Genomic DNA, 26905 nt, shown 5'->3' with positions numbered 1-26905 from the left:
TGTTTGTTAGGAAAGACCTTGGGCCCTACATTTCCAGGTCTTTTCGATACGAGTTTTGAGAACTGATCCATTCTCCTATTCTCCTTCTTGGTGTTTTAGATGGATCCGTGTCTCTTCTCTCTCACCCCATTTTTGTTCTTTTCTTTTCTTGCTTCTTGGTTCGTTCTTTTTGATGCTTATGTCTAATGCATAAGTGTCGATGCATAAGTGTCCACGTATAGACTTTTGCTATACGTGAAACCATCAAGCAAGGTCGCAAGTAGTCGTTTTGGGGCGTACGGGGGCGATGATAAAGGCACACCAAAGATAGAGCAGAAATATGCCCTATCCTATAACATCAAGATCCAGACATTTGATGAACAATAGGATATGATATCCTTCACCAACATAAGTCTAGCGGGAGTTGGCTCAAACCTCCTCAGGTGATTGGCAGTCTCATGCCCGACAGTGTAATCGACTCGTGGACAACGAAAATTTCTAAAAAAAAAAATATAATAAGTTTTGATAAACCCTTTTCAAGCAAAAACCTATTTTTCTACGAAACAAAATTGATAACTCTTCTTTGCACGTCTAAAATTTATATGCATGTTAAAAAAACATAAAACATACTTTAAAGCTGGTTGTCCACCTGACGAATACCTGTTTATGCTGGGAAATAGCCCTCTAAGTGAGGTTCAAGACACCCTTCTAGACGAGTGGAGGGTTCTATACATTCGGGTGACCGAGTAGCCTTCGTGGACCCTCGAGAATAAATATACAGCTGAGCCTAGTCCCATACGAGTGCTTGCGGTTCCCTGCATCCGATTCTTTTTTTTTATTTTATCGAAGCTTTGGGACAAGACACTCGTGTTACTTTTTCCTTTCTTTCAGGATTTCCCAAGGATTTTTTAGGATTTTCTTTTACTTGAGTCTTTTTTGTTGATTCTCTCGAGTTTTCTGTCATGAGTCATTGTTACACTCTTCTTCGGATTTCTTGGATGACGTTTTCTTCCGGACTTTGCTTTTGAGATGCATTTAGGCTTGTTATACTTAAGGAACATCGGATCTCACGGGCGTACAAGTTTGCTTTACATTTTACAGTACTTTACTTTCCTGTTCCTACCTGCTACTGTACTGTATAGCATGTCATTTTTTCCTGTTTTCTACCTGCTACTGCTCTTCCTGTACAGCATTTTATACCATTTCTGTTCCTACCTGTTACCGTACCGTACAACATGTTATATTATTCATGTTTCTATTTGTTACTGTTCCTCCTGTATATCATGTTATACTGTTCCTGTTTCTACCTGTTGCTGTTCCATATGCATTCTACTGTTTGTCCTATATTGCACATTTTATATTATATAGCTTTAATCATGCCTCCATTTTTTATATAAGACATTTAGAAGACTACAACCATAGGGCCGTTTGATTTGACACCATTATTAGACACCCTAGAAAACTTAAACTTGTCACGTCGGGGAGCTTGGAGCTAGCGCAGTGGGCAACACGACTATCTTCAACAGCAGAACATGTCTTCCCCAGTAAAACCATTCATTTTCCTAGAAATTAAACAACAAGCCATAGGATTTCGAGGTTGTTTGCCTAGCGCAACATAAATCCTCACTTTATCTGTTAGACCTTTGCACAGTCAGACTGTGCAATTTAAGCCCTAACTCGTTCTAGGTTCTGAGGTTGTCGTCAGATACGACGTAAAACCTCATATCTTTCAGGCGATTTGTGTGACTATATCACGTAAATATAAGCCCTAATTAAATAAAATTGGCAGGATGAAACACTTGAATAATTTCTTCCCAAAACTGAAGCCGAATCATAGGATAGACTGAGAAGTCACCGAGGTTCGCCTCTGGATCTATGACCTCCCCTAGTTTTTCTTCACTTGGATTCCTCAACAATATTCCAGATTTGAGTCTTTCCCCTTTCACACCTCTTCGTCCGATTTCGTTGAAGAGTCCTATCCTTTTGACTTCTTTGAAGATAGTATTCCCTGATTTTTATCGAGAGTTTTCTTAGGTGACTTCGGTCATTTAAGATGTAATTAACAATAGGGGCTTGCCCTTATAGGGAGCTTTTCCGAACCCAGCCTAAAATAAACCCTATTTAATTCTTTGTATTAAATAGGGGAACTTGTCGACAAATAAAACGGTTTCGCAGACCAAACGAATGTCATATGTTTTCTTAGTTTCTTTGATCGAGTCTCATCCTCAAGTCTTGTGTTTATCCCTCGGGATAGATACAGGATTTGTGATAGAGCACTCTTTCATTGAAACTATGAAAAATATGAGGTCAGTTTGATTTCATATTTTTCCAAAATTATATATATATGTATGTAAATTAAACGTCCTTCCGAAGCGGGCGACGGGACTTCACTTCCAGCGACCGACAGCTTCTTACGGACAACTTTTGAACAAACCACCTTTAAAGTTGGTTGGGGAGCAACGACCTCGAGATGAGATCAATAACACGCTTAATCACTTGTACCAGAGGTAAACCGGTGGTAGATTGTCTGTCAATGTATCCTAAAACTTCTCCAAAAAAAGGATGCAATGCATTAATGGTTGATTCCTCCATCTCACTTCCAACATTACCAATGTCAATCCCATTGGCGCCTTTGTATGGCTTGTAGAAATGTGGTGCAAGATGTTATAGCTTCCATCTCTTCTTGAGCACTCATCACAATAAATTTCTTCTAAGGCAAAATCACAACTTGCTTTCTATCCGTGATGAATGAGTAAGTGTTTTTGTGACCATCATGAAGTATATCATTGTCATATTGATATGACAAGCCTAACAGTATGTGACAAAATTCCATAACACAACGTCACACCACACTTGCCCATATAGCTTGCTTCTAATGGAAAACTCTATTAGGCATCTCTTCTCAACACTGACCTCATTCCATTTCCTTAAACAAGTCATAGAGTGCGGCAGGAAATGTTATGGTAAAATCATTGCAAATCCTTCTTGGCTTTGGTTTGAAGGATCCGTTAAACAACAAGCTGTCTCCATCATCAATAAAAAAGTTGATATTCATCCTCAATGTCATTCTCTCATGAAACTCCACTATCAGCTTCTTAACTCCTCCAAACCCTATGAAGGAATTGTCACACCTCAACTTGCCTCCCCCCCCTCCCCTTCCAAAGTGTTGGCTACAGTACAATAGGGGCGAACACTTCGGTCATATTAAATTCTCACCAACACTCATTCTACTTATAAAATCAGAACTCAATAGATGATGAATTAGTCTAACTAAATTGCTGCAATCATACTTGATACATTTCATTTTATTTCATTTTATTAATATTCACATATATTCGAAAGTGTGGAAAATTATATCATCAAAACATATAAACTATAAAGTTGCTAAATCCAATATAATAAATACGAAACCAAAATTTTGTACAAGCTCTCAAAAGTATTATGCAAAAAGTGTACAAGTCATATATGGCTTATGTAATCAAAACTTAGTGGGTGATAAACTGGCCTAACTAAATCACCGCAATCATAATTGAAGCATTTCATTCATATTCACATATCCTCGAAAGCATGAAAGATCATATTATCAAAACATATAAATAATAGAGCAGCTAAATCCAACCTAATAAAATACGTAGTCGAAAGTCTGTACAAACTCCTAAAACTATTAAGCAAAATTTATACAAGTCACATCAGGTTACTCGCTCTGGTGCTTCTTACTTCTTCTAGTAAGTAAACATATAGCGAAAAATAATGAACTCAACGAAATAATTAAGACTAAAATAAAATTTTATAAACTGAAAAGAAATGATGTTCATGCTCATATGTTTACATATTTATAAATAAGTCATAACATGCTAGAATCATATAACACATATAAAAGAAAGTAAGTAGGGAAGAAAACCATGCTTGTTGTATAAAACATGCATGTCGTTCATTTATGTATAGTTCTAAGCATGTAATCGTAGATATATTCATAAGTGTCATCAATCTAATCATAACAATGCCACTTATAAATATATAAACCTCAACTATTTTCATTTCATGCACTTTCATTAGGTTGTCACCCATCCCTAAAGGATAAATTTCATATCATAGCAAAATTACATGCATCGTAAGACAATCAATTTACGTTCATACATTCGTTACAAATATTCATTCACAATATGCCAAAAATTATAAATGCATTAGCATCTATTATAGAATCACATGAAAACCAATACAAGATTATTCTTCTTAAGTTAGCACAATACTATTTCATCTAACTTGTTGAAGCAGCTCTACGACAAGTTTTCACACGCCCGTCTTGAGCTCGCTGTCTCATAAAAATAATCTGGAAATCATAAGCATCATAGGAATTCATCAGATTTGTGCTCATATCGTGGTTTAAACCAAAACATAACTTATTTGTCAAAATATACTAATATCATGATTTAATCCAAAACATAACTTATTTGTCCAAATATAACTCAAACGGGCTACTCGACATAACACAACCTTCTTCAATCCTACCTATTCCTCCTACCTCTTCTTCTTATTTCATTAATGTTCACTTCTTCACGCTGACTTCATGCTAAAAGCCCTTACGGAAGCCCACAAATCAAGTTAGTTGCTTCTGACACAAATTCGTCTCCGCCACGAATACCAACAACGAAAAAAAATACAAATTCTTGACAAACATCAAAACAAAAAATAAAAGGAAGGAAAGAAATGTCCAGAATAGCGTGAAAGAGGCACAACAATTATCTCAAAACTTCAGATCACGGCCTGCAATCCTCAACCGCTCACCAGTTTATGCCTGCTACAGTGCAAGATCGCATAAGAGCTCACGAGATTCTTCCTGTCGAGCTAATTCAAGAAAAGGAAGAGGGAATATATTGCGAAAATTTATGTGATCTTTCCTTAACTCTCACACGATCTCATCAAACCATCGCACGCCGAGTAAGGTGCGGGAGTCTGTTGGCTACAAAGTATTTACAGGTTAAAAGAAAGATTAGGATTAATTAAATATTAAATTAAATTATTAAATGTATAACTTCTGAATTTCATATCTCCCAATCCATTCAAAATTAATATATAGTGTTTTATATCAAATTTATCATTTGGGACATGTAGAATTTTATAAAAATAATTTGGTTGAATTCTGAGGGGCGCAAAATTTATGCTACATATAAAATGACAAAATATTTACTAGGTTTCTCAAAATATTGGGCGTTACAGGAAATCACACTTTTATTTAGAAAATCGAAGGCGGTGTATAGCAAGAAAAGTCTTGTGTTTCTGTGCCCAAATTTATGACATTTGAAGCACATTATAGCAAGAAAAGTTTTGAGGGTATAGGTCTGATCACATTTTTCTCTTTGTTGTGCTGATTTTCCGTATGTGGCACAAGCTTTGACCATTTAGAATAAGTATTTTTATTGGTTGGCTCCACTTAGCTTTAAAAGTGGAGAAGCAACACAAGGTCTGGTTTTAAACAACATATATGACAAAGGAAAAAATTCATAACAAATAAAAATTAAATACATAAACAGAAAGGCCATGTAAACGTAGCATCGCCAACATATTATAACAATCATAACAAAGTACAAATAAATAATTATATAAATCCTAACTAAAAGAGTGACTACACAGGTACTTGTTATTAAAAAGTTTTTATAAATGGGTCTAATAACATGCTGAGAGAAAGAGCTCCAATCCTGACTAATTGCCAAAGAACAAACTCAGCCCAAGACAAAAATTAATTTGATTTAGATTACTCCATAAAATTGTAAGTTGTTATGGACTCTACAAATCTTGAATATCTTGACAGACTAAGAAGTAATCTTATCAAAGACAGTGGGGAAGCACATCTATTGCCTCAAAGAAGTGAGCCACCATTTACCTCAATATTCTCCCCAACATGTACAAGTTGATCAAAAAGGATGAGCTCTCACATTCCCAAGTGCAAGTCAAAAGACCTCATCTCGCCAATCTTAGCCACTAGACTCTCCCGCATATGTTGTGGCACAAAGCTATGATTTTTAGGGGTTGCTGAATAAGTAAAATCACAAATCTTCTAAACATGTTTTTGATAGATAGATTGGGTAAATCAATCTCAGCAATTGCACTATCCACCATCACCATCTCCCCAACATTCTCATCAACACACCATACCATGTTATCTGCAAGCTGCTGAAGTCACCCTTGTCGTATTCATTAAAATATTGAGAAGTGAAAACTCCCTACTAAAGAAAAACATCAAGGGGAACATCAATAAGCCGTCTCCACAAGGGCTGGTGTAAGAGATCAAAACTGTGAGAGCTACAACCATAAACTCTGTGCAATAACCAAACACACTTAAATTAGATGCACAGTAGGCCCACTGGAAGTGGTCAGCTTAAAACTCCCTTAAGTAAACATACGAGACTTACTAACAAAAGCGACATATTGTTAACTCAGCTCACTGCAATGGAGAATCCAAGACAATTGTTATTCCCATCTATAATAAAATAAAAACTCGTATATTATAATATTTCGATTGATTATGTCCTTGAGTTAACCATAAAGTAGAATTACCTTAGTTGTTTGGAGGCTCCAGAAAAACCTACCTATCTAGAAACAATGGCTCCTCTAATTAGCAAGAGCGTCAAAGCACACACCAAACAAAACTATGTATGTGCATACTCATTATTTACATAGGTCCGTTAAAGCTATATCATGTATTTATTTATTGGATTTAAATGTACTTACTATTGTAGCGTTCAATGTCTTATCAGCATACAAGATTCAACTCTATATTTCCTACCACCAAGTAATATAAATTTTTTGAAGTTTCTTTCTCTAAGTCTTACTATTCTATTTTACATGTCTTCCTCCTTTTTCATGGTTCGGGCAAAACCATATGGGTTCTAAAGTAGGGTGTGTGCATTGCCTTAGACAAATTTTATTACAACACAAATAGGTAAACTAATAGGCATACAAATGTTAATCTTCATCTCGAAAGATCACAGATAAAACATCATATGGTCCCAATTGGATTTTAAAACACATATTAGAAAACAAACTTATATCAATGCTAAGAGAGAAAAATCATGTTTCCTCAAGTGTATTGTGATCCCAAGGTAAGTATTTAAACAATTTAAAAAGGCTAAATATACTTGGAAAAAAAAAAGAATGCAAATCACAAATGAAATACACACTTTGGCAGAAAAGTAGCCCGTAACCCATGTTTCCGTGCGGTAGATCTGATGGTCTCACGAGTAAAAACCAAGTTATCAGCTGCTGAAGTACAACTTGAATGCCCCAAAGAAATCTCAAATTGTCCATTTCCAGCTTCTGCATGCAGCTATATCACCGGCCAGACAACAAAAAGAAAACATGAACGATTTTAGCTGCTGCTGAACAAAAGAAAATAAAGATAACAAAACAAATAAGCTATATATGGACAGACAAGAATAGTTGAAGACATTAGATGCAGTTAAAAGATAAAACATAAGCTTTTGCAAACTATGAAGCATCAACAATTTCGTGGAAAATGGAAAAAAAAAATTTAATGGGGAACCAGCTAGAACAGTACAAAAAACACAATGGCATGTGAAAGACAAGCTTAAAAGTATATTAAGATTTAATTGTCCTAGAACCAATGAGCACAAATAAAAAAAATAATTTGAATGGCATTCAAATTTTAACAGAAACAAAAAGATACTAGACAATAAAAAAGAAAGAGAATGACAGTAATGCCAAACACAAAACTAATTTAACAGTCTATAACTAAGGCAAAGGAGCAACCATTGCATCGGTGATCAAAATAGAGGTGGGCAAAGGGCAGGTCAATCTAGGCTCGAGTTGAATCAAATTGGGTCCAAGGGGTTTAAAGCCCAAATAGGCCCAAAACAATATTAAGACATGACTACAGGCCTAATGATTTAATAGTGTCATACTATTACTGAATTACATTAAATGCATCAATTCTCACAAATATAAAAAATTGATTTCAATAGCATATAAATTTTAACGGAAAATAAGATATTAAGGAGATAAAAAAGAAAGCGAATGACAGAAATGCCAACACAAAACTAATTTGGCAAACTATAACTAAGGCAAAAGGAGTAGCCCTAGCACTGGTGTTCGAAAGGGAGGTGGGCACTAGGCAGGCCAAAATAGGCTCGAGTTCAGTCAAATTGGATCAAAGGGGTTTGAAGCCATTTGCAAACTAACCCAAAACAACAATCAGGGCAAAAGAACAAGCCTAAACCAAGGCCTTTTCAAGTCAGTCTAGGTTCATTCAAGTTACGTAAAGTGAATTTTAACCTTTTATGACACAATGAAAATAGATTATTTTTACCAGATTGAACCCAAAATTGTAATTGGGTTGGATCAAGCCATAACCTAGCTTTGGGTCAAGTGTATTGCCTAAGCTTAATATTATCAAATCAGTTCAATCAGATTAGGAATACTGCCTGATCTATGTTCATAATAAAATATGGCTATACATTTATTAAAATTATCCAACAGTGGTCCACATTATTTCTTAATAAATCCTGGCAAGGTCTTGTCCAACAAGACATTTGATGCATCCAAGTTCATGTCTTACACAAATGCAAGTAATACATCCTTAAAGAAGTGCCCACAATTCATTAGATGTTAAGAGTAAAATTTGCCTCTTAAAATTAACAATTATGAAAAAGCTTGCATTAGCTCTTCTTGTACAATTTCGGTGACGAGTTTTTTCATCTCTTCCATTTCATCTATTTAATTGTGAAATCATTACCTATTTGTCAGATTTAGTGCCATAAACTATGCTAGCAGATATGTAGACACACTATTTAAGAAATAGATCTTTAATAATATCATATAGATAGCTTAATAAATTATTTCAACAATAAAACATTTGTGCAACATTTTGTGTTAATATTTCCATGTTTTTTTTTCCATCCAAAGTTCTACTTGATATTTCTTTTTTTTTAATGTACATTTGTGGTTTACAGTTTAGATTCTAATTTTTTTCGTAGAATTAACTTTCATTGAGGTTTTGAGTAGATAGATATGCCCATGTAACACTAGCATTAGTCATCCTGGAAGTAAGTGAGGAAGAAAGAGAGGTACCAGCAATACTGCAACCATTGATACAGGACTATCAGGATGTTATGACTGTCGACTTACCAAAGGGATTACCGCCACTAAGGGATATTCAGCACGCCATCGACCTTAGAGCAGGATCCGTATTGCCAAACCGACCAGCCTCCAGATTAAGGACCGCGGAGTATGAAGAAGTACAACAGCATGTGCAAAACCTCATTGCACGAGAGCTAGTCAAAGAAAGCACCGGCCCGTGTGCAGTCCTGGCCCTAACGGTGCACAAAAAGGATAGATCAAGGCGAATGTGCATTGACAACCGAGCCATCAAAAAAATTACCATTAAATACCGATTTCCCATAACCCGTTTGGATGTTCTCTTCGACCAGCTAGATGGAGCCATAATCTTCTCCAAGATAGTTGCAGCAGATATAATTAGATACGGATGAGGCTAGGGGATGAGTGGAAAACCGCCTTCAAGACGAGGGGCGGACTTAATGAGTGAACCGTTAAGTCTTTTGGTATGTCGAACACACCTAGCACCTTTATGAGATTAATGAACCAGGTATTGCGACCTCACATTGGAAAGTTTGTCGTTGTCTATTTCGACGGCATTCTAGTATGCAGTCAGACGAAGGAAGATCATTTGCATCACTTGAAGGCAGTATTAGAGGTATTGCGAGCGGAGCAACTATATGTCCATCAAAAGAAATGTCACTTAATGACAAGTTAGGTATGTTTTCTGGGTTACATTTTGTCTAGTGCAATCAGACAAATGGATCCCATAAAGAAAGAGGTCACTATCAGCTGGGTCGAACCACAATCATTCACCGAGTTGAGGTAATTCTTGGGGCTGGCATCCTTCTATCGAAGATTTATTGGAAATTTCAGCACAATCACCTCCCTTTTGACTGAACTTCTGAAAGGAAATGAGTTTACTTGGACAACCGTAGCCCAGGACAGTTTGACACACTAAAAGAAAGGGCGACTCAAGCCCCTATGCTAGCACTATCTGATTTCAACCAACTTTTCGAGGAAGAATGTGATGCCTTTGATGTGGGGATCAAAGCAGTACTTAGCCAAGGAGGACACCCCATCGCTTCTTCAGTGAGAAATTGAACAAGTCCAGGAGGAAATACTCAACTTAGAATAAAGAGTTCTACACCATCATAAGAGCTCTGGAACTTGGAGTCATTACCTATTTACAAACGAGTTTACACTATTTACAGATCATGAAGCCCTAAAATTCCTCAACAACCAGAGCAAACTAAAGAGACGACATGCCACCTGAGTGGAATATCTAGCCTCATTTCAATTTGTACTAAAAGACAAAGCGGGAAGCTAGAACCGTGTAGCAGATACGCTAAGTCATCAACACCTATTGATCACGTCCATGCAGGCGCGAGATGTGGGCTACAAGGTCATTAAGAATGTATATGAAACAGATGAAGATTTCAAGAACAATTGAAAGCAATGTCAAAAGAAGCCAGCAGGACAATATTATCATACAGATTGACATCTGTTCCACCAGGGTCAGTTGTGCATTCCCTTGTGTTCAGTAAGGGAAGCTATTATCCAAGAAGGCCACAACGGAGGACCAGCAGGTTATTTCGACAGGGACAAGGCCCTCACCCTGGTAAGAGAGCAATTTTTCTGGCTAAAGCTAATAAGAGATGTCGAATGACATGTCAAGAAATGTAGGATTTGTCATCTGGAAAAGACAAGAGCTCAGAACTTCAGATTATACACACAATTTCCAGTACCAGAGGCACTGTGGGAAGACATCAGCATGGATTTCGTGCTCAAACTTCCGAGGACTCAAAGGAACAAGGATTTTGTATTGGTTGTAGTAGACAGATTCTCCACAATGGCCCACTTTGTCCCCAGTCACCGGACGTTAGACGCCTCTTACATAGTCGATCTATACTGCAGGGAGATTGTAAGGCTGCATGGGATTCCCAAGATCATCGCCTTCGACAGAGAAGTAAAATTCCTATGCCACTTCTAGTGGACACTATGAGGAAAGCTCGACACGAAACTCCAATTCAGTTCGACAGCACATCCACAAACAAACGGACAGAAGGAAGTAGTAAACCGGAGCCTCGATAATCTCTGAAGGTGTTACGTACGAAAAAACATAAAACAATGAGATCTCATCCAAGCCCAAGCTAAGTTCGCCTATAACCAATCCATCAACCAAACAATAGGTCGAACTCCTTTTGAGATTGTGTACGAGAGCAATCCACTCACGCCACTTGAATTAATACCACACTCGCCATCTTAAAAAATCAGCAAGGATGCCACAGAACGAGCTCACAAGATCCAAAAGCTCCACGAAGAAGTTGGCAAAGAAATTGCTAAGCAAAATAAAAAATACTTGGCATAGGAAAATAAATCTAGGAGAAAAACATTTCAGGAAGGTTTCTTTGTATGGATTTGATTGAAAAAGGAGATATTTCTCAAAGGATCATTCAGAAAGCTTAAGCCAAGAGCAGATGGACCTTTCAGAGTACGTAAGAACCTAAAAGACAACGCTTATATGATCGACCTGTCAGGGGACTAATTCGGGCACAGAACATCACCTCGAGTGGGACGCTTTGAAACAGCAGGGCCAAAGCCCCACGAAGCTGGATGAAACATCGTGCGCGCGAGAAACTCGCGAACTTGCGAATGCAGGAGAACAGGCACCAAGATCACAATCCCGCAAATGGGAACAAAGATTGGATCGCGAATCTTCACGATCAAGGGTTGCTTCATGCACCTTCCACACTTGCCTTCTTATATAAAAGTCTTTTTTTCTGGATTCTTCTTACCGTCCCACTCCCTTTCCTTTCATGTAGAAGTAGGAGGCTATAAATAGTTGTCCCCGGTATGTGTGGGGAACAAGTTCTACTAGAGTTGTCTTCTAGTCTCTTATGTGGGTCCCTTCCCTCTTGTTAGGGCTGTAACCAAAGACAGGTGGTGCTTCAGCTGTATCCTGCACCGAGGTGGTGTTGTAAACTTCAAACACCTTCGCTATTTCTCACCAATCCCTTTTCTCTACCACTCCCTAGCTACATACCATACCCACATTCCTCCACCACTCTACCGCCACCCCTACTTCCTCCCCAACCTCGCCATCCAATCCAACTACAACCAACACAATCTCCTACCTAACAATGACCACTCACCCTGCTGAAGCCGCTACCACCTTTGAATCTCTTCCTATAGCTCTAGCTAGTGATTCTTCCGTTATTGTATCTCTCTTTTGTTGAGTCGTGTTGTACTTCTATTTTTAAATCAATAAAAATTTACTTTATATATTATACCACATTTCAACTAGTTTTGTTATCAGTATCGCACATTCACTTCACTACCTCCCGCTTTCCACGATTGTCGTCATCCCTCTCAATCATCTCGATCCCTCCAACCGACCTCCACCACACATTTGGATACATTAGGAACACTGGTGTCATTTTATATTTTGCGTTCTTATTTCCGTTCGAGTCATGTTATAACCTTCTTTTAATATTAATGAAAGTTTGTGTTTGTGTTTTTCACTGTTTTTCTTACTAGTTCCGATAACATCTGGTATCAGAGCTAGTCCAACCCTAATCTCATCCTAAGGTTTGGTAACATCCAACCCTACCCAAGCTACCTCCACCGAATTTTTCCTTTCGATTTCTAATCCTAGCCATGCCACCGCGAAGAGGTACACCAAACTTGACCCGGGAAGAGATTTAACAAAAAATTCTTTGTCTACAACGGAGATTGGGAGAGCTAGAAGACGGAAACTAAGAAGAGGTTACCTTCATCCATGACCATGACTATCAACCACGTCGTTTTGGTATCCAATATCAAAAGAGACCGAGAGAAGAGACTCCTTTTTGAAGGTCAAGGACTTTGGCATCAAGATGGACCTCTCAGAATTTGGAGGGTATGGATCCTGATGAGTTTATCGATTGACTACAATCAGTTGAATGGATTTTAGAATAAAAAGATGTTCCAAAAGACAAACGGTTCAAGCTAGTTGTTATTAAGCGGAAAAAGAATGCTTCCCTATGGTGGGAAAATATGCAGAGGCAGAGGAAGAGGGAAGGCAATGAAAAGATCACTAAGTAGGAGAAGATGAAGAAGGTAATGCAAAAAACTTACCTTCCACCCCACTATTGCAAGGATATGTTTGTAAAACTCCACAACTTGCAGTAGAGGGATTGTTCAGCTGAGAAGTTCACAGCCCAATTCGACCAATTACAGATAAAATGCAAGCTGACGAAGCCAAGAACATATGATAGCAAGATACCTTGAGAGTCTGAAACCCACCATCTGCAATGTGATACAATTGCAGTCATACTAGACTCTAGGAGAAGTCCAAACATTAGCTTTGAAGGTAGAAACACAACAGAAGCAGAGCAGGCAACAATCATCTTTCAAGCAAGAACCTTCAGACAGGCTGTCATCTACACTCAACACGACCAACAGGGATATCCCGAAAGACACAGGCAAGCACGGACAGGGGTATGACAATACATAGCAAATCAGGAAGAAACAGGAGAATGGTAGCTTCTCCAACATGGTACTGGCCAAAAAGTGTTATAGATGCCACGGCTATGGCCACATAGCCTACAGCTGTCCGATGAGCAGGATAGTCACACTCACAGATCAAGTCGCCATGGAAGAAATGAGCAACGAGAAAAAAACTGAAGAACAGAGTGAGGTGTATCAACTCCCACTAGACGAAGGAGAAGCAACCATGTTTAGACAAATCTTTCAAACCGAGGGATTTGCAGTAACTTCACCACAACATATTCTACACACGCTGCACAGTGAACGGAAATGTATGTGGTCTCATCATCGATGGCGAAAGCAACAAGAACATGATGCCAACATAGATGGTAGAAAAATTAGGACTTCCAACTCAGAGACATTCCTAACCATACTCACTGACATTGCTGAAGGAGAATTGAGTCGGCATTGATTGAAGATGCTTGGAATAATTTTCGATCGGAGGCCAGTTGCAAGACCAGGTGTGGTGTGTGATGTGGTGCCTATGGATGTCTGTCACCTTTTGTTGGGATGACCGTAGCAGTTTGACCGAATGACTCAACATGATCAATATAGAAAAAAGTATTATTTCACCAAGGACAGAAAGCACATCACCCTCTTTCCATCAACAGAGCTCCAGGTCACAAGATCCCTGATCAACAAACCGATGTCAGTGAGATCAGCTTTAGTGATGACACCAGCGAGAGGACCGAGACACCCACCCCCGATACAAGACCAGATACGACCGAGGTTATTTCAGGCCGACACCGTACCGGCAACACCACCACAAAGCGGGAAGAGTCTGATCACTCACTACACGCCCGATTAAACCAATAGTTACTTTGGGAAGGTTCACTAGCATAGGTGTGGTGCACAGCTTCAGATGGACAAATCGATACAGACATTTACTCGTAAGTTAGGAAAGACCTTTATATACCTCGGAAAATAGTGCAGTCACCAGTGAAGATCCAGAGGTGGCTGATAACGAAACTAAAACTTCGACCAATGAAGTTAAAACTCCTCAATCCCATGAGATTGATGCAGACACTAGGGCAGCCCTTGATGCAAGCACTTCGAACCTGCAGGGTAGAAGCTTCGTGGGAGCGGGAACCAACTCGAAATACTGATAGCAAGAGAATTTGCGAGCGAGCAAGGCAAAAGAATCGCGAACTCACACGATCCAGGGGGGAATGTTTCACACTAGTTCTTTCTAGGAAGAGTTTTCTAGATATCTCGTCTTTTCCACCCCCTTTTTCTGTGTAGAAGCTTCTTATGCCCTAGAGGAGCCTATAAATTGTTGTACCATGTGTGTGGAGAGTTATTTCTAGTGGATTTGTCTTCTGATCTACTGTGTGAAGCCTCTTTCCCCTTTGCAAGTTATATCCGAGGAAATGGCGGTGCTCCAGTTGTATCCTCTCCAAGGTAGTGATTGTACTCTCCCTTCCTACCTTCCCCAAACCCTCTCATCCCCCCTCCTCAGCCACCAAACTCTTCCTTTGTCACCTCGAAACCCAACCATTTCCCTTTCCTGCAGATTATTACTGTTGTCCCATCTACCTAACTTCTTTCAAGCTCCTCTCAACCACCCCACTACCGTCGCCGACCATCTACAACCTTTTCCTACTTGTTGTCCCTACAGTTATGCACCTTCCCTTCGCTGCTACCCACTTTCTGTGACTGTCATCATCCCTCCCAATCATCTTGATCCCTCTAGTCGACCCTATCACCTAATGAGATACATTAGGAGTGTTTGCTGGTGTCGTTTTATGCTTTGTGTTGTTATTTCGGTTCAAGTCATGTTGTAACCCCACTTTAATATTAATGAAAGTTTGTGTTTGTGTTTTCTACTGTTTTTCCTACAAGTTTCGGTATCAATACTACCACCTCAATCAATGCTCAATAGGAATGTACAATTATAGATGATGAAAGCAATTGGAGAAGTCCAAATATTACAATAATTGTAAAACAAAATATCAAACGTTATATGTATTAAATATGCATTGCATGCTATTAAACAAAGTTCCATCATTTGTGATATTATTTAGATTTATATATTTTTAGTATGTAGTGTATTTAACTAGTAGACACATAAATTAAAAAAAAATAATCCAATAAAATACTCCTCAAGGCAAGATTTTTTTTTTCTCAAAATGGATACAGCATGACAAGAATTTATTATATCCAGATAAAAATCAAATCCAAATGCCATTCATTTAATAGCTAAAAAAATATATAAAAACCTATTTCAACAGATGCACAATAATGCCACACCGGATTTCCCATAGACTATGCTTATAAAAAATTTCTAAATAAAATTTAATTGATAAGAGTCATGTTCTAGCATATACATAAACTGTTCCAAATGATGCTGGCCATATACATGAAGTCGGAATAGCATACAACCATGTGAATTAAATTTTTATACCCCATTAAACTAGCATAAAATGATATGGCATCTATTTTTCTCAGTCGGAAAGGAAGTAAGGCTTGGGCATCTCAGCCGGTCATTAGAATGAAATAAATCCAGTAAAATTAAGAGAAGAATGGTTAAAGACAGGCTTGAAAAATGTTAAGTTCAGATCATATATCTTGCACTGTATTCAATCAGAAAAACAACTGAGACAGCTACGCGCTTGCTTTATATAATATCGGAACCGGACCTGACTCAAGTCCAAGTTTGATTAAAAGCCAAAAGAAGAAATCCAATAAAAGGAAGGTGATGCAGATTCTTAAAGCAAACGTGGGCAGTTTACATTGGATAGTTAAGAAAATAGCGCTGCAGGAATAGGAAGTTGTAGGTCCTTCCTCATAGATTTAAGTTTTGGGGTTGAAAACAAATTTAAACATTGGTGTATTCAGTCCAACTTCAGCCACCCTTTAAATCTATACTCCCTAATAAGTGGTTTGTTGGGAATTGATTTGTTCATACAATCTGCAGCTCGCATTGGTCTTTGGTACATTCAACCATAGTTGAGCAAAGTTTAAGCGTAGCTAAACTTTCATGATGATTGGTTGAGTGAACCCCTGGTGCATGATAATTGATGATTTTTAAAACTTTCATTTCAAAAGAGATTTAGATTTAGTCCTACACCCCTCAAAAGGAAATATGTTAAAGCATAAATTCTATGTAATTAGTTTTCTCCCCAAAAGCTTAAAGGCTTTTTTGGGATCCAATTAGTTTTTAACACCATGTTGGTTTAGTGAGTTTTTTACCTGTTTTTATTTTTTTGTTTCTAAAAATAAATTAAATTATTTTTTTGAAAAGACTCAAAACAACCTCTATGTGTTTTGAGTCTTTTTAAAATTAATAAAATCGCAAATATATCTAAAATGTTTTATTTCAAATCAGATCATAAGAAAAACAAAATAAAAAAGTACAAAAAATAAAAACAAAAGTGATCCCAAATGGCCCTAAACTTTTAGGTTAAAAAAGAGTTTCTATTGGTATATCTAACCAACTTTGGATCCTTTTTTGTGCACACTAAAAAAGATGAATAATGGAGTAAAGAGCAGAAGGGAGAGCCTGTAAGAAATTGTCATGAAGCAAAAAAGGACACCACAAATAAATGCAATATAATTGTCATATACATGATATGGTTAGGACTATAAAAACTAATTACAAAGAACAAAAAGTATACCTGCTCAACCGAGATATCCAAGGCCTGAAGTGCCGCATTGATTTCTTGCAAAATAGGGGAGACGGCATCAAATCCTGAAGCGGAGCAGTATGATGTTAAATCAAATGGAAGAAAGTGTTCGTTCCCTTCTCTGCACACAGCATAGAAATAAGATGACGATAGGAACATTTATTGTGAGCAAAGAAGTTCACCAAATACCTCATAATAATTTTGAGGAGATAAAACTCATTCTCAAATCCTGCATTCATTACCTACATAAAAAGCAAAGAACATACATATTAGAATATTAAAATAATAATGCTATCTCTAGCCATTATTAATATGCAGATTTTCTTTTTATTGTGTATTATTTGCTTTCTTATTTCTTTTTATTCTGTTTTTATTTCTTTCATTATGAGTACTCTTTGTAATTGGGTTTATATACGCTTCTTTCTATCAATAATACATGCTACACTACTCCAATATTTGAACATGTATCAGAGCAAGATTCTACCCTAAATCCCAGCACCGTCAGTCGTCCCTACAGCCACCATCGGCTCTTCTAGCTGAAGTCTGGACTTGTTGGCCTTCCCTTGCTGTCCCTTACAGCCACAGGCCTCCTTAGCAACCGCCGGCCTCCTCCCTGCAAGAGCAGATTCAGCGATCGGTCTCCCCTGGAGTTGTCCGGATTACCTATTTTTTTTAAAAGCCGCTAACCTACAAGCTGAAATCCGATGATGTCTCAGAATCCCAACTAAATTTCTTTGGGCTTAGTCGGAATCATGGCAGACTCCTCTAGCACTAAGCCATCCTCAGAAAGTGTTATTGATTTCACCGGAGGTTGGACTCCAACCTCCGTTCCTGTGCAGACTAGAGAACCAAAAACCAACATAAACTTCTTGATCACAACCCACAAGCTTAACGACATTACTTTCTCCAATGGTTCCAAGTGGTATCCTTATTCATCAAAGGACGCGAGAAATTTGGTCACCGCACAAGCATGATCTGTGAACCTACAAATACTGATCTGGAATATAAAGCTTGGGAAATGGAGAACTCCATAATCATGTCGTGGTTGATTAACTCCATGGAACCGTCGATTGGCAGCTCATATATGTTCCTCCCTTCCGCTAGTGCCCCCTGGATGGCCGTCCGTGATACCTACTCGGATATAGGAAACTCCGACAAACTCTATGACGTATCTAAGAAGATCCAAGAAGCAAAATGGGGATCAAAGCCCAGGACCTAGTACTACAATGAATTGGTGGCAATATGGATGGAATGTGACATTTACTACGACTACACTTGGGACTCTCCAACCGACTTTTCTCTCTTCCAGAAAATTGTAGAAAAGGATCGCATGTTCCAATTCCTAGGAGGCCTCAACAAAGACCTTGACAAAGTCCGATGACGTGTTCTTGGTCAGGATCCTCTTCTTTCCGCTCATGCTGCTTTCATCAAGATTCGCAGTAAAAATTGTCGGAGACTTATCATGCTCGGCACTTCCACCCCTTCAACCAAATCGTTTGCCTTGATCTCTAACAGTGCTCCACCCTCTTGGCAAGTCACCTCATTTTCTTATTACTGTCACAAACACAACCACACTCGCGACAAGTGTTGGAAGATCCACAGAAAATTGACATACAAATCCTCAGTAAAATCCTCTGTTGCCAAGGGTTTTACTGCGACATCAGAATCTACCATGGTTCAGCCGGCTCCTACCCAAAACATTCTGGAATCCTCTGCCATCTGAAAAGTCAGATAGAGCACTAAATCAAACTATTTGGATCCAATCAGTTCTCTGTTGGCCCGTCGACCTCAAACGTCCGTCAATGTACTTTCCCTATGACACTCACGTATTTTTCCTCCTCTATTTCGTGAATCATTGATTCAGGTGTCGTGGACTATATGACTGGATGTTCATAAGCTTTTTCAACATACTATTCATGTTCTAGAAAAGATATGGTCAGAATTGCGGATTGCTCCTATAATTCCATTGTTGGTAAAAGGTCTATTGTTCTAACGACTGATCTAACTCTGGAATCTGTGTTACATGTACCACCGTTGAAGTGTAACATTTTATCTGTCAGTAGGTTGACACATGACATTGATTGGATTTCCGATTTCTCTCTTGATGTTTGTGTCTTTCAGGATAGTCGTTTGGGAAGGATGATTGGAACTGCTAAGCGGGCAGCTAGAATCTACAACTTCTAAGAGAAAAGCACAGAGATAAAGACATATCACTTAATAGTTGTAGCCTATCTCAAGTCACTGAATGTCTCATTATATTCTCACATTATCGATTGAGACATCTTTGTTTTCAATATTTAAAACACTTGTATCCATTGATGTTTTCTAATTAAAGTCTTTCTAGTTTCAAATGTGAGACATGTTAGTTAACCAAATTTCATCAGGTTCATTACCCACCCTACACTTACACACCTTCTGCTCCTTTTCACTCATTCACAGTGAAGTATGAGGAACTTCTCACACTGTCAGCTACACCAATAAATGATGATTTCTTATTTTGACTGATGATCACACTCAGATGAAGTGAGTCTATGTTTTAAAAGATAAATTGAAAGTTGTTATTACTTTCCAAAACTTCAACACCTTCATTTTGACCCATTTCAAAACTCCAATTAAGACCCTTCAAACCGACAATGGTCGTGAATTTAACTTTATTTTAAGTGAATTCTTGGTAAGTAAGAACATCCTTCACCATAGCTCGTGTACGGGCACTCAACAAAAAAGATAGCGGAGAAAAAAAACTGACATCTCTTCGACGTCATACAAATGTTTCAAAAATATTTTCAGAATGATGTCATACTGTTTGCACCTATCTCATAAATAGAATCCCCTCTAAAATTCACAACTTGCGAACCACTTTAACGGTCTTGATGCCATGCTTTCCTGTCAATCAAGTCTTCTCTACTTTAAATCCCAAAATATTTGGGTGCACGGCCTTTGTTCAGAACACTGACTCCACTCGAAGTAAACTTGATCTCAGCTCCATTGAATGTGTTTTCCTAGGGTACTCTGCCACTTAAAAAGTGTATCAACACCTCAATCTTATCACAAACAAAATTTATGTGAGTGTTGATGTATCCTTTTTTGAGACTGTTCCCTATTTTCCTAACTTCACCTCAAGTGAGGGGGAGCTATAATTCATGGACACTATTCCTTATCCTAGTCCTATGGTTGTTCCCCACATTGTTCCCGCAACTGAAGAATCTCTGATTCTTGTTGTTCCATCATCTCCTCCTCCCAGTCTCCGCGTCCGCATTCGGCGCAATCGCCTTGATGCCCCTACCTAGAACCCGCTACCTCCTTGCAAGACCTTGAATCCACTCCTAGTGACATCCCCATCACTACTACTCCAAATGAAAAGATGAGTTCCCCGAGTAAGATATGCAAACAGACATGCTCTCTCTATTCTCTGGCAAAATATATCTCTTTCCGCTCTTTATCGTTGACCCATAGAGCATTTGTTGTTATTATGACGACTCATCAGATCTCAACTACTATTAAGGCTACATTAGCAGATACGGCCTGGAAAGCTACAACAATTGAGGAGATGAATGCCTTTAAGTGGAACATTCATGGGACCTTATAGATATTCCTCGGGATAAGAAAGCAGTGGGATGCCGATAGATTTTTAGCATCAAGTTTAACTCAGATGGCTCCTTTGAGCGCAACAAGACACAGTTGGTTACCAAAGGATACTCACAAACTACAAAGTTGACTATGAGAATACATTTGCTCCGGTGGCCAAGTTAAACACCATTCGAGTCATGTTATCTCTTGTGATGAATCTGTATTGGCTCTTATTCCAGCTTGATGTCAAGAATACATTCAAGAACGAAGATCTTACAGAGGAGGTCTGCATGTCCCTTCCCCCTGACTTTGACTCTACTGCCACTCCCGAACAAGTGCAACGGTTGCAAAAGTCCCTCTACGAACTAAAACAATCCACATGGGTCTGATTTGGCAAGTTCATAAAGGTAAAAGTGGGCCATGGTTTTTCTCAGACTCAATTGGATCACACTCTCTTCTTCTGACATTCTTTCAATGGCCAGATTACAATTCTTATCGTCTATGTCGACGATATTATGCACACAAGAAATGATCTACCAACGATGGAGTCTTTGAAAAGCATTTGAGCTACGTCATTTGGAATTAAGGACTTGGGATCCCTCAGATACTTCTTGGGCTAAGAAATTCTCAACGCAAATTTTTGATTGACTTGTTAACAAAGAATAATCTGCTTCGATGCAAACCGACGGCTGTCCCAATGGATCCTAAAAATTTTTTTTTGATGTTCCCAATGTCGCTGTTGTTAACAAGACTCACTACATTCGTCTTGTGGGAAAACTCATCTATCTCGCCCACACACGCCCAAACATATGTCATGCGGTTGGTATGCAAAGTTAATTCATGCATGATCTCTATGAGCACCATCTTCTCGTTGTCCACATGATTCTCCACTATATAAAAGACACACTTATCTTAAGTTTATTTTTTTTTGTGTCACACCTGTAATGTTGTTTATACAAATATTGATTGGACCAGATTAGTCCATGATCGACGATCAACCTCTAGGTGCTGCTCATTTGTGTGAGGAAATCTTGTCACATAAAAACGAAAAAAGTAGTCAGTGGTTGTCCGTAGCAGCGTTGAGGCTAAATTTCAATCCATGTCCTTGGGAAACTGTGAAGCTCTCTAGTCATGCATCAAGCTTTTAGAAATATGCATGCCGACCTCCGACCCTCTGCAGTTAATCTGTGATAATAAATCCGTCATTAGCATTTCTTACAACCTCATTCAACATGATCATACCAAACAGGTAGAGATTGCAATACACTTTATCAAGGAAAAACTTGAGTCTGGGAAAATTTGTATTCATTTGGTGCCCTCGAGGGGCCAACTAGCAGATATTCTCTTAAAGAACTTTCCTCGGCCACTATTTGATGACTTCAAATTCAAATTGAACATGATTGACATCTATGCTTCAACTTGAGGGGGAGTATTATAATATTAAAATAATAATAATTATCCCTAGTTGTTATTAATATGCAAATTTTCTTTTATTTGCTGTTATTTGCCTTCCTATTTCTCTTTATTCTATTTTTATTTTTTCTTATTTCCCTTTATTCTGTTTTTATTGCATTTCTTATGAGTGCCCCCTTGTAATTGGGTTTGTATACCCTCTTTCTATCAATAATATATACTACTCTACTCCAAAATTTCAACAATATAAATATATGTAGTACACAGAGAAAGGCCATAATGTATCAAAGATGAGAAATTGAAATTGAGAATACCAGGTCAAATTCTTCTTTAAGAATTTTTGCGACCCTTTGCAAAGCACTCCTAGGGCAATATTCCCAGGATTCACCAGGTTTTATTTGCATGTCGGCCAGCACCATTTCCTCCTTATTTGACCTATCGTGTGTGAATCTCAACAATTAAATGAAAAAGGAAAAATAAATCTCATCGAAAGAAATAAAACTTTCTAAAATTTCTCAGGAATTTGTTTTATATGGGAAATTGATGAGTTATGTGGGTAACATTATTTTAAAAAAAAAGGTAAATTTCGAGAAAATTAATGCCAAAACCTTAATTAGCAAGGATGCCAATGAATGTTCTGTCAAACCAAATCCAAGATGATTAGATCAGATGGATACATAACGCATACCATTGCACAATATACATATAAGATCACAGTAAAAAAACAAAAGCACATAATGTTACGTTTATGTGGGGTGTGCGGCCGAAGATTACAATGAATAGAACTATTTATATTTCTATAGTCTGATGCAATTTTGGAAATATTAGATCCCGTCCCCCACAACTGCCTATTTTATTTTCTTCATTACTAATAAAGGATTTTAATTTAAAAATTTAATCAAGAGAATGTTGCAATTGCACAAATAATAATAATAATAATAATAATAACATAATATAATATTGCAATTACACCACTTAAGATGTAGCATATGTCATGGCATTCAGCAAGGCCAATGAGTTACAAATTCACGCCCAATATTCAGAAAATGTGAAAGGATGTGGTCCTAAGTGCAAAGCAAAATATAAAACTATTTATAGAACGACTACTTCCTGCTACTTGTCTCTTACAAACTTCGTTGTGTTTTCTATCTTATTTAAAGCAAACAACATACAGCTATTAGCCTATCACAGCCTTCAACACAATCTTGAATGCGAAAGTAAGGATGTCAACTGTCCTCCCATCCAAATAAATACATGTGCATTGTGCATAAAGTAGCATTAGTGGCGACTGCAGACATAGATTTCATAAAAAAAAGGTAAAGGGAAACTAGCACACTGGGTAGCACATATTTTTGCTTTAATTTTCAAAACTAAAAAGATTGAAGAAACTTTCAGGTATTAAATACTATAAAACTGATCATAATATGAATGATACAATTTTTCAAGATACCAAGATGGAAGATCTATGGAATTTATCAATGGAAGCAAAAAACAGATATGCTATAGCAAAAGGTATATGGAACAATTGTAGTACAATAATCATAATGAAGGCCTTTGGCTTATTGTTTTGAAAATTTCCATAACTTAAGGTAGAAATATACATTATCATAAAATATAAAGCACAACAATTAAACAAATCAAATTATCTTGTACCATGGGATTCGGTGTTTAGTTGAACAATCAGGCACCAGTCTGACCTCACCAGTACCAGAAAGATTTGTTCCATCTGCTACGCCATCAGCAAATGAAGTCATAGCCATTGATGCAAAAGTCAATCCTACACCGGTGTTTGCTACAACTTCATAAAAACGCCTTGCTGGAACTGCCTGAATAAACAATGGAATTAAATCAATTTCAGAGGATCTTTCTGCATGCTTCAAGGGTGCCAATTACTTAAGAGCTCTGGATTATTATACTTGCTTTTTTTTTAACCAACATGACACTAGCTTTAAGAAAGAAGAAAACTTACATGGCTAGAATCGCATGAAATGCATATCTAAATTACGAGAACCTAAACATGAAGCCTATGCAATTATTGAATAGAAAAACTTCATGGAAATTTTTCCATAAATGATATCTAATACATAATTATAGCTAATATGCTATGAAATATTTTGAACTTCCAAGATCAATGGCTAACCCTTTGCTTTCAATCAAACTCTATTAAAGAAAACAAAAATCAACATGGAAGTATCGCTTAGTAGAAAAACTCACTCGGCATCTTTGTTGCCCAGAAGCATCAACCCAGATGATACGAACAAACACAATATCATCTAATAACGCGTTAGACTTCAATGTGTTTTTTTGGATAATGGAACCATTGTAATCCGTAGAACCAACAACAGCACGCAAATTGTAAAGCCAAAGAGCATTTTCTCTAAATATATCTTGAACTGCTAGAACTGCCTCGTCAACGGTAAGGTCACCATCCTTACATGCATTAGACAAAACATGGAACAGAACTTCACGTGCGCTCTTTGAGCCTATAAAAGTAAAAGAAACAAGAAGTGATGCACGGCGATTATGGCAAACCAATAAAAAGATCAATATTACATATCGTAAAAACCAGAATAACATAAAATATAAAGTTGACAATTTATACAAATTCATGAATCTCTGAATTATTGATTACAGAGTGCTACTGAAATTGATGAAGTGCCGCTATTTCTATTTATAAAGATAGCGTTATGAATAAGCATAAATGGAGGCAAGGTAGGGAAGGAGTTTCCGGACAATGATGAGAGGCGACAGCGATTATGGGCGGGAACATCTAAACAGTAAAGGATGGCAGTCCAAACAGAGGCACTTTACTGTTTGGGGCAGCTGAACAGTAGTAAAACAGAAAAGGGAAGGCAATGCGACTGCGGCGATACTGGTGCAGCTGAACAGTAGTAAAACAGAAAAGGGAAGGCACTGCGACTGCGGCGATACTGGTGGAGGGTTGGGACAGTGAGGGCAGCGAGGCGGTAGGTCTGGAACGGTGATGGTAGCAGGTATGAGGCAGTTGGAAGGCTGTGGGCTGTCAGAAACAACAAGAGGGCTGTGTTGACCTCATTTTTGGTGAGGTCTAGTCTTTCTCGTAGGATTTAGGATCTAGCCTTAGGGGTCTTATCTTAGAGCCTTAGAAGTGGTGCCCGCCTCGTTTTAGTTCGACCTATTTCCGTCCTCTTTTGGAGGTTTCGCGTGTGTGGTATCGACTTCTAGCACTTAGAAGGACGAAACCAACATGAGGAAACCCAAAAGGAATTCCCTATAGGACCTTCCTGAGCCTTAGGGTGGCCTTTTGCACAATTCGCACTACCGCGCGCACAAAGTTCGCAACTCGGAGTGTCGACACGTCCGATCGCCATGATTCATATCGTTTGCACTGTTACCTGTCGAATGCTGAAGTAAACCTTTTGAAACGATCGATCGCGGGTCGAAATTTTGTGAAATTTGAATTTTGACGCGTTTTTGACTCGATTGTCGACGATATCGTCCGAGTGACCCCGGATGATAAAACGGACTGCACCGGCGCGTCCGGAATGTCGATTTTGCTTAGGGAGGACACCCATTTTGCTAAGGCACTGCGCGCGAGTAAATTTCATGAGATTTAATATATATATATATATATATATATATAATAATATAAAAAAATACAGATTTTCCTTTTTCCTTTTAAAAGCCCTAAATCCCTAAATCAAACACACGCCTCGCCTCCCTCTCCTGTTCGCGAGTCCCGCCCATTCCTTTCGGTTGCGTGCCATAGCCGAGCCCGATTCTTCTCGCGAAGCTTCCTCGAGGTCCCCTCGCACTCTGAAAAAGCTTCCACCTACTCCCTGCTGCGCTCCAGCCTTCCACTCGACACTTTCTGCCCGCGACTCTCCTTCCCGAAGCCGCGCCTGCCTTCACGAGCCGCGAGCTTCCTTCTCTGGTAAGTTGACTCTGGGAAGCTTGTTCCCTGGGACACTTGAACGGCAATATCTTCTCTTCTTCCCGATGCTTCCCTCGCTGTCACTAGGCTCGCCGCTCGGTCCTAGATATTTCGGTTGCTTCGCCTTCTGTGAGCAGGGAGCACGTCCCTTTTCTTTTTTGTCCCGATTCGAGTGCCGTGGGTCGAGGGGTGATCTCCTTTCTCTTCTCCTCTCTTCTATGCCTATAAACATAGTTACTTTTGAAATTTTTTGGGTTGTTGAGAAAAGTTTTCTGAGAGGAGAGTAAAAATTTTGACTGTGAGGAGATTGGAAAGGGAATTTCTGTGAGAGCATTTCTTTGAGGTAGCTTCTTGTGTTGCTGTGCTTTACGTTTGCATTGAGGAGGTACCTCTTCTTCCATTTCTTTCCTATGCCTTGGTTTCCTGAGGTTTTCTCTCTGTCGAGCCTCCTCTTGCTCGGTTAAATGGAGGATACAGCATGCTAGTTCATTTTACTTGGATATATTTTTGAGATATTTACTTCAAGTGCATTTGGAAATGAAAATGTGAGCATGTGTTAAAATTAGACTTGGTTACTCGCCTAAACTAGGGAGGCTATGACATATTCATGGTTCTTGTGGCATGTTTACGTTGGAAACATTTAGGGAGTTAAGGCATGACTTTGAAATGATTTTTGCTCCTCTTGCAAGCATGTTGGGATGAGTATTATGAAGCTTTTCACTTATTTTCGTTTGGTATGAAATATTGGAGAGGTTATTTGGCCTTTCATGCATGCTAGGGAGTGCATTTTACTATTTTATGCATGTTT

General features: G+C 38.3%; 1 protein-coding gene across 1 annotated transcript in view; it reads right to left on the bottom strand.

Moving 5' to 3' along the window:
- The window catches only part of LOC110030479 (protein fluG), a 128920-nt gene that overhangs the window by 25911 nt on the left and 76104 nt on the right, over positions 1-26905 (bottom strand). The window contains exons 9-14 of the mRNA XM_020733207.1: positions 24399-24667; positions 23838-24010; positions 22499-22619; positions 17394-17446; positions 17196-17325; positions 7158-7303 (exon numbers count right to left, since the gene is read on the bottom strand). Coding sequence (XP_020588866.1) covers positions 7158-7303; positions 17196-17325; positions 17394-17446; positions 22499-22619; positions 23838-24010; positions 24399-24667 — 892 coding nt within the window. The remainder of the gene's footprint in view (positions 1-7157; positions 7304-17195; positions 17326-17393; positions 17447-22498; positions 22620-23837; positions 24011-24398; positions 24668-26905) is intronic.

This window comes from Phalaenopsis equestris, unplaced genomic scaffold (assembly GCF_001263595.1).
Source record: "Phalaenopsis equestris unplaced genomic scaffold, ASM126359v1 Scaffold000725, whole genome shotgun sequence".
Taxonomy (NCBI): domain Eukaryota; kingdom Viridiplantae; phylum Streptophyta; class Magnoliopsida; order Asparagales; family Orchidaceae; genus Phalaenopsis; species Phalaenopsis equestris.
The sequence above is the reverse complement of the archived record's forward strand: the minus strand, read 5'-3'. Positions and strand labels throughout refer to the sequence as shown.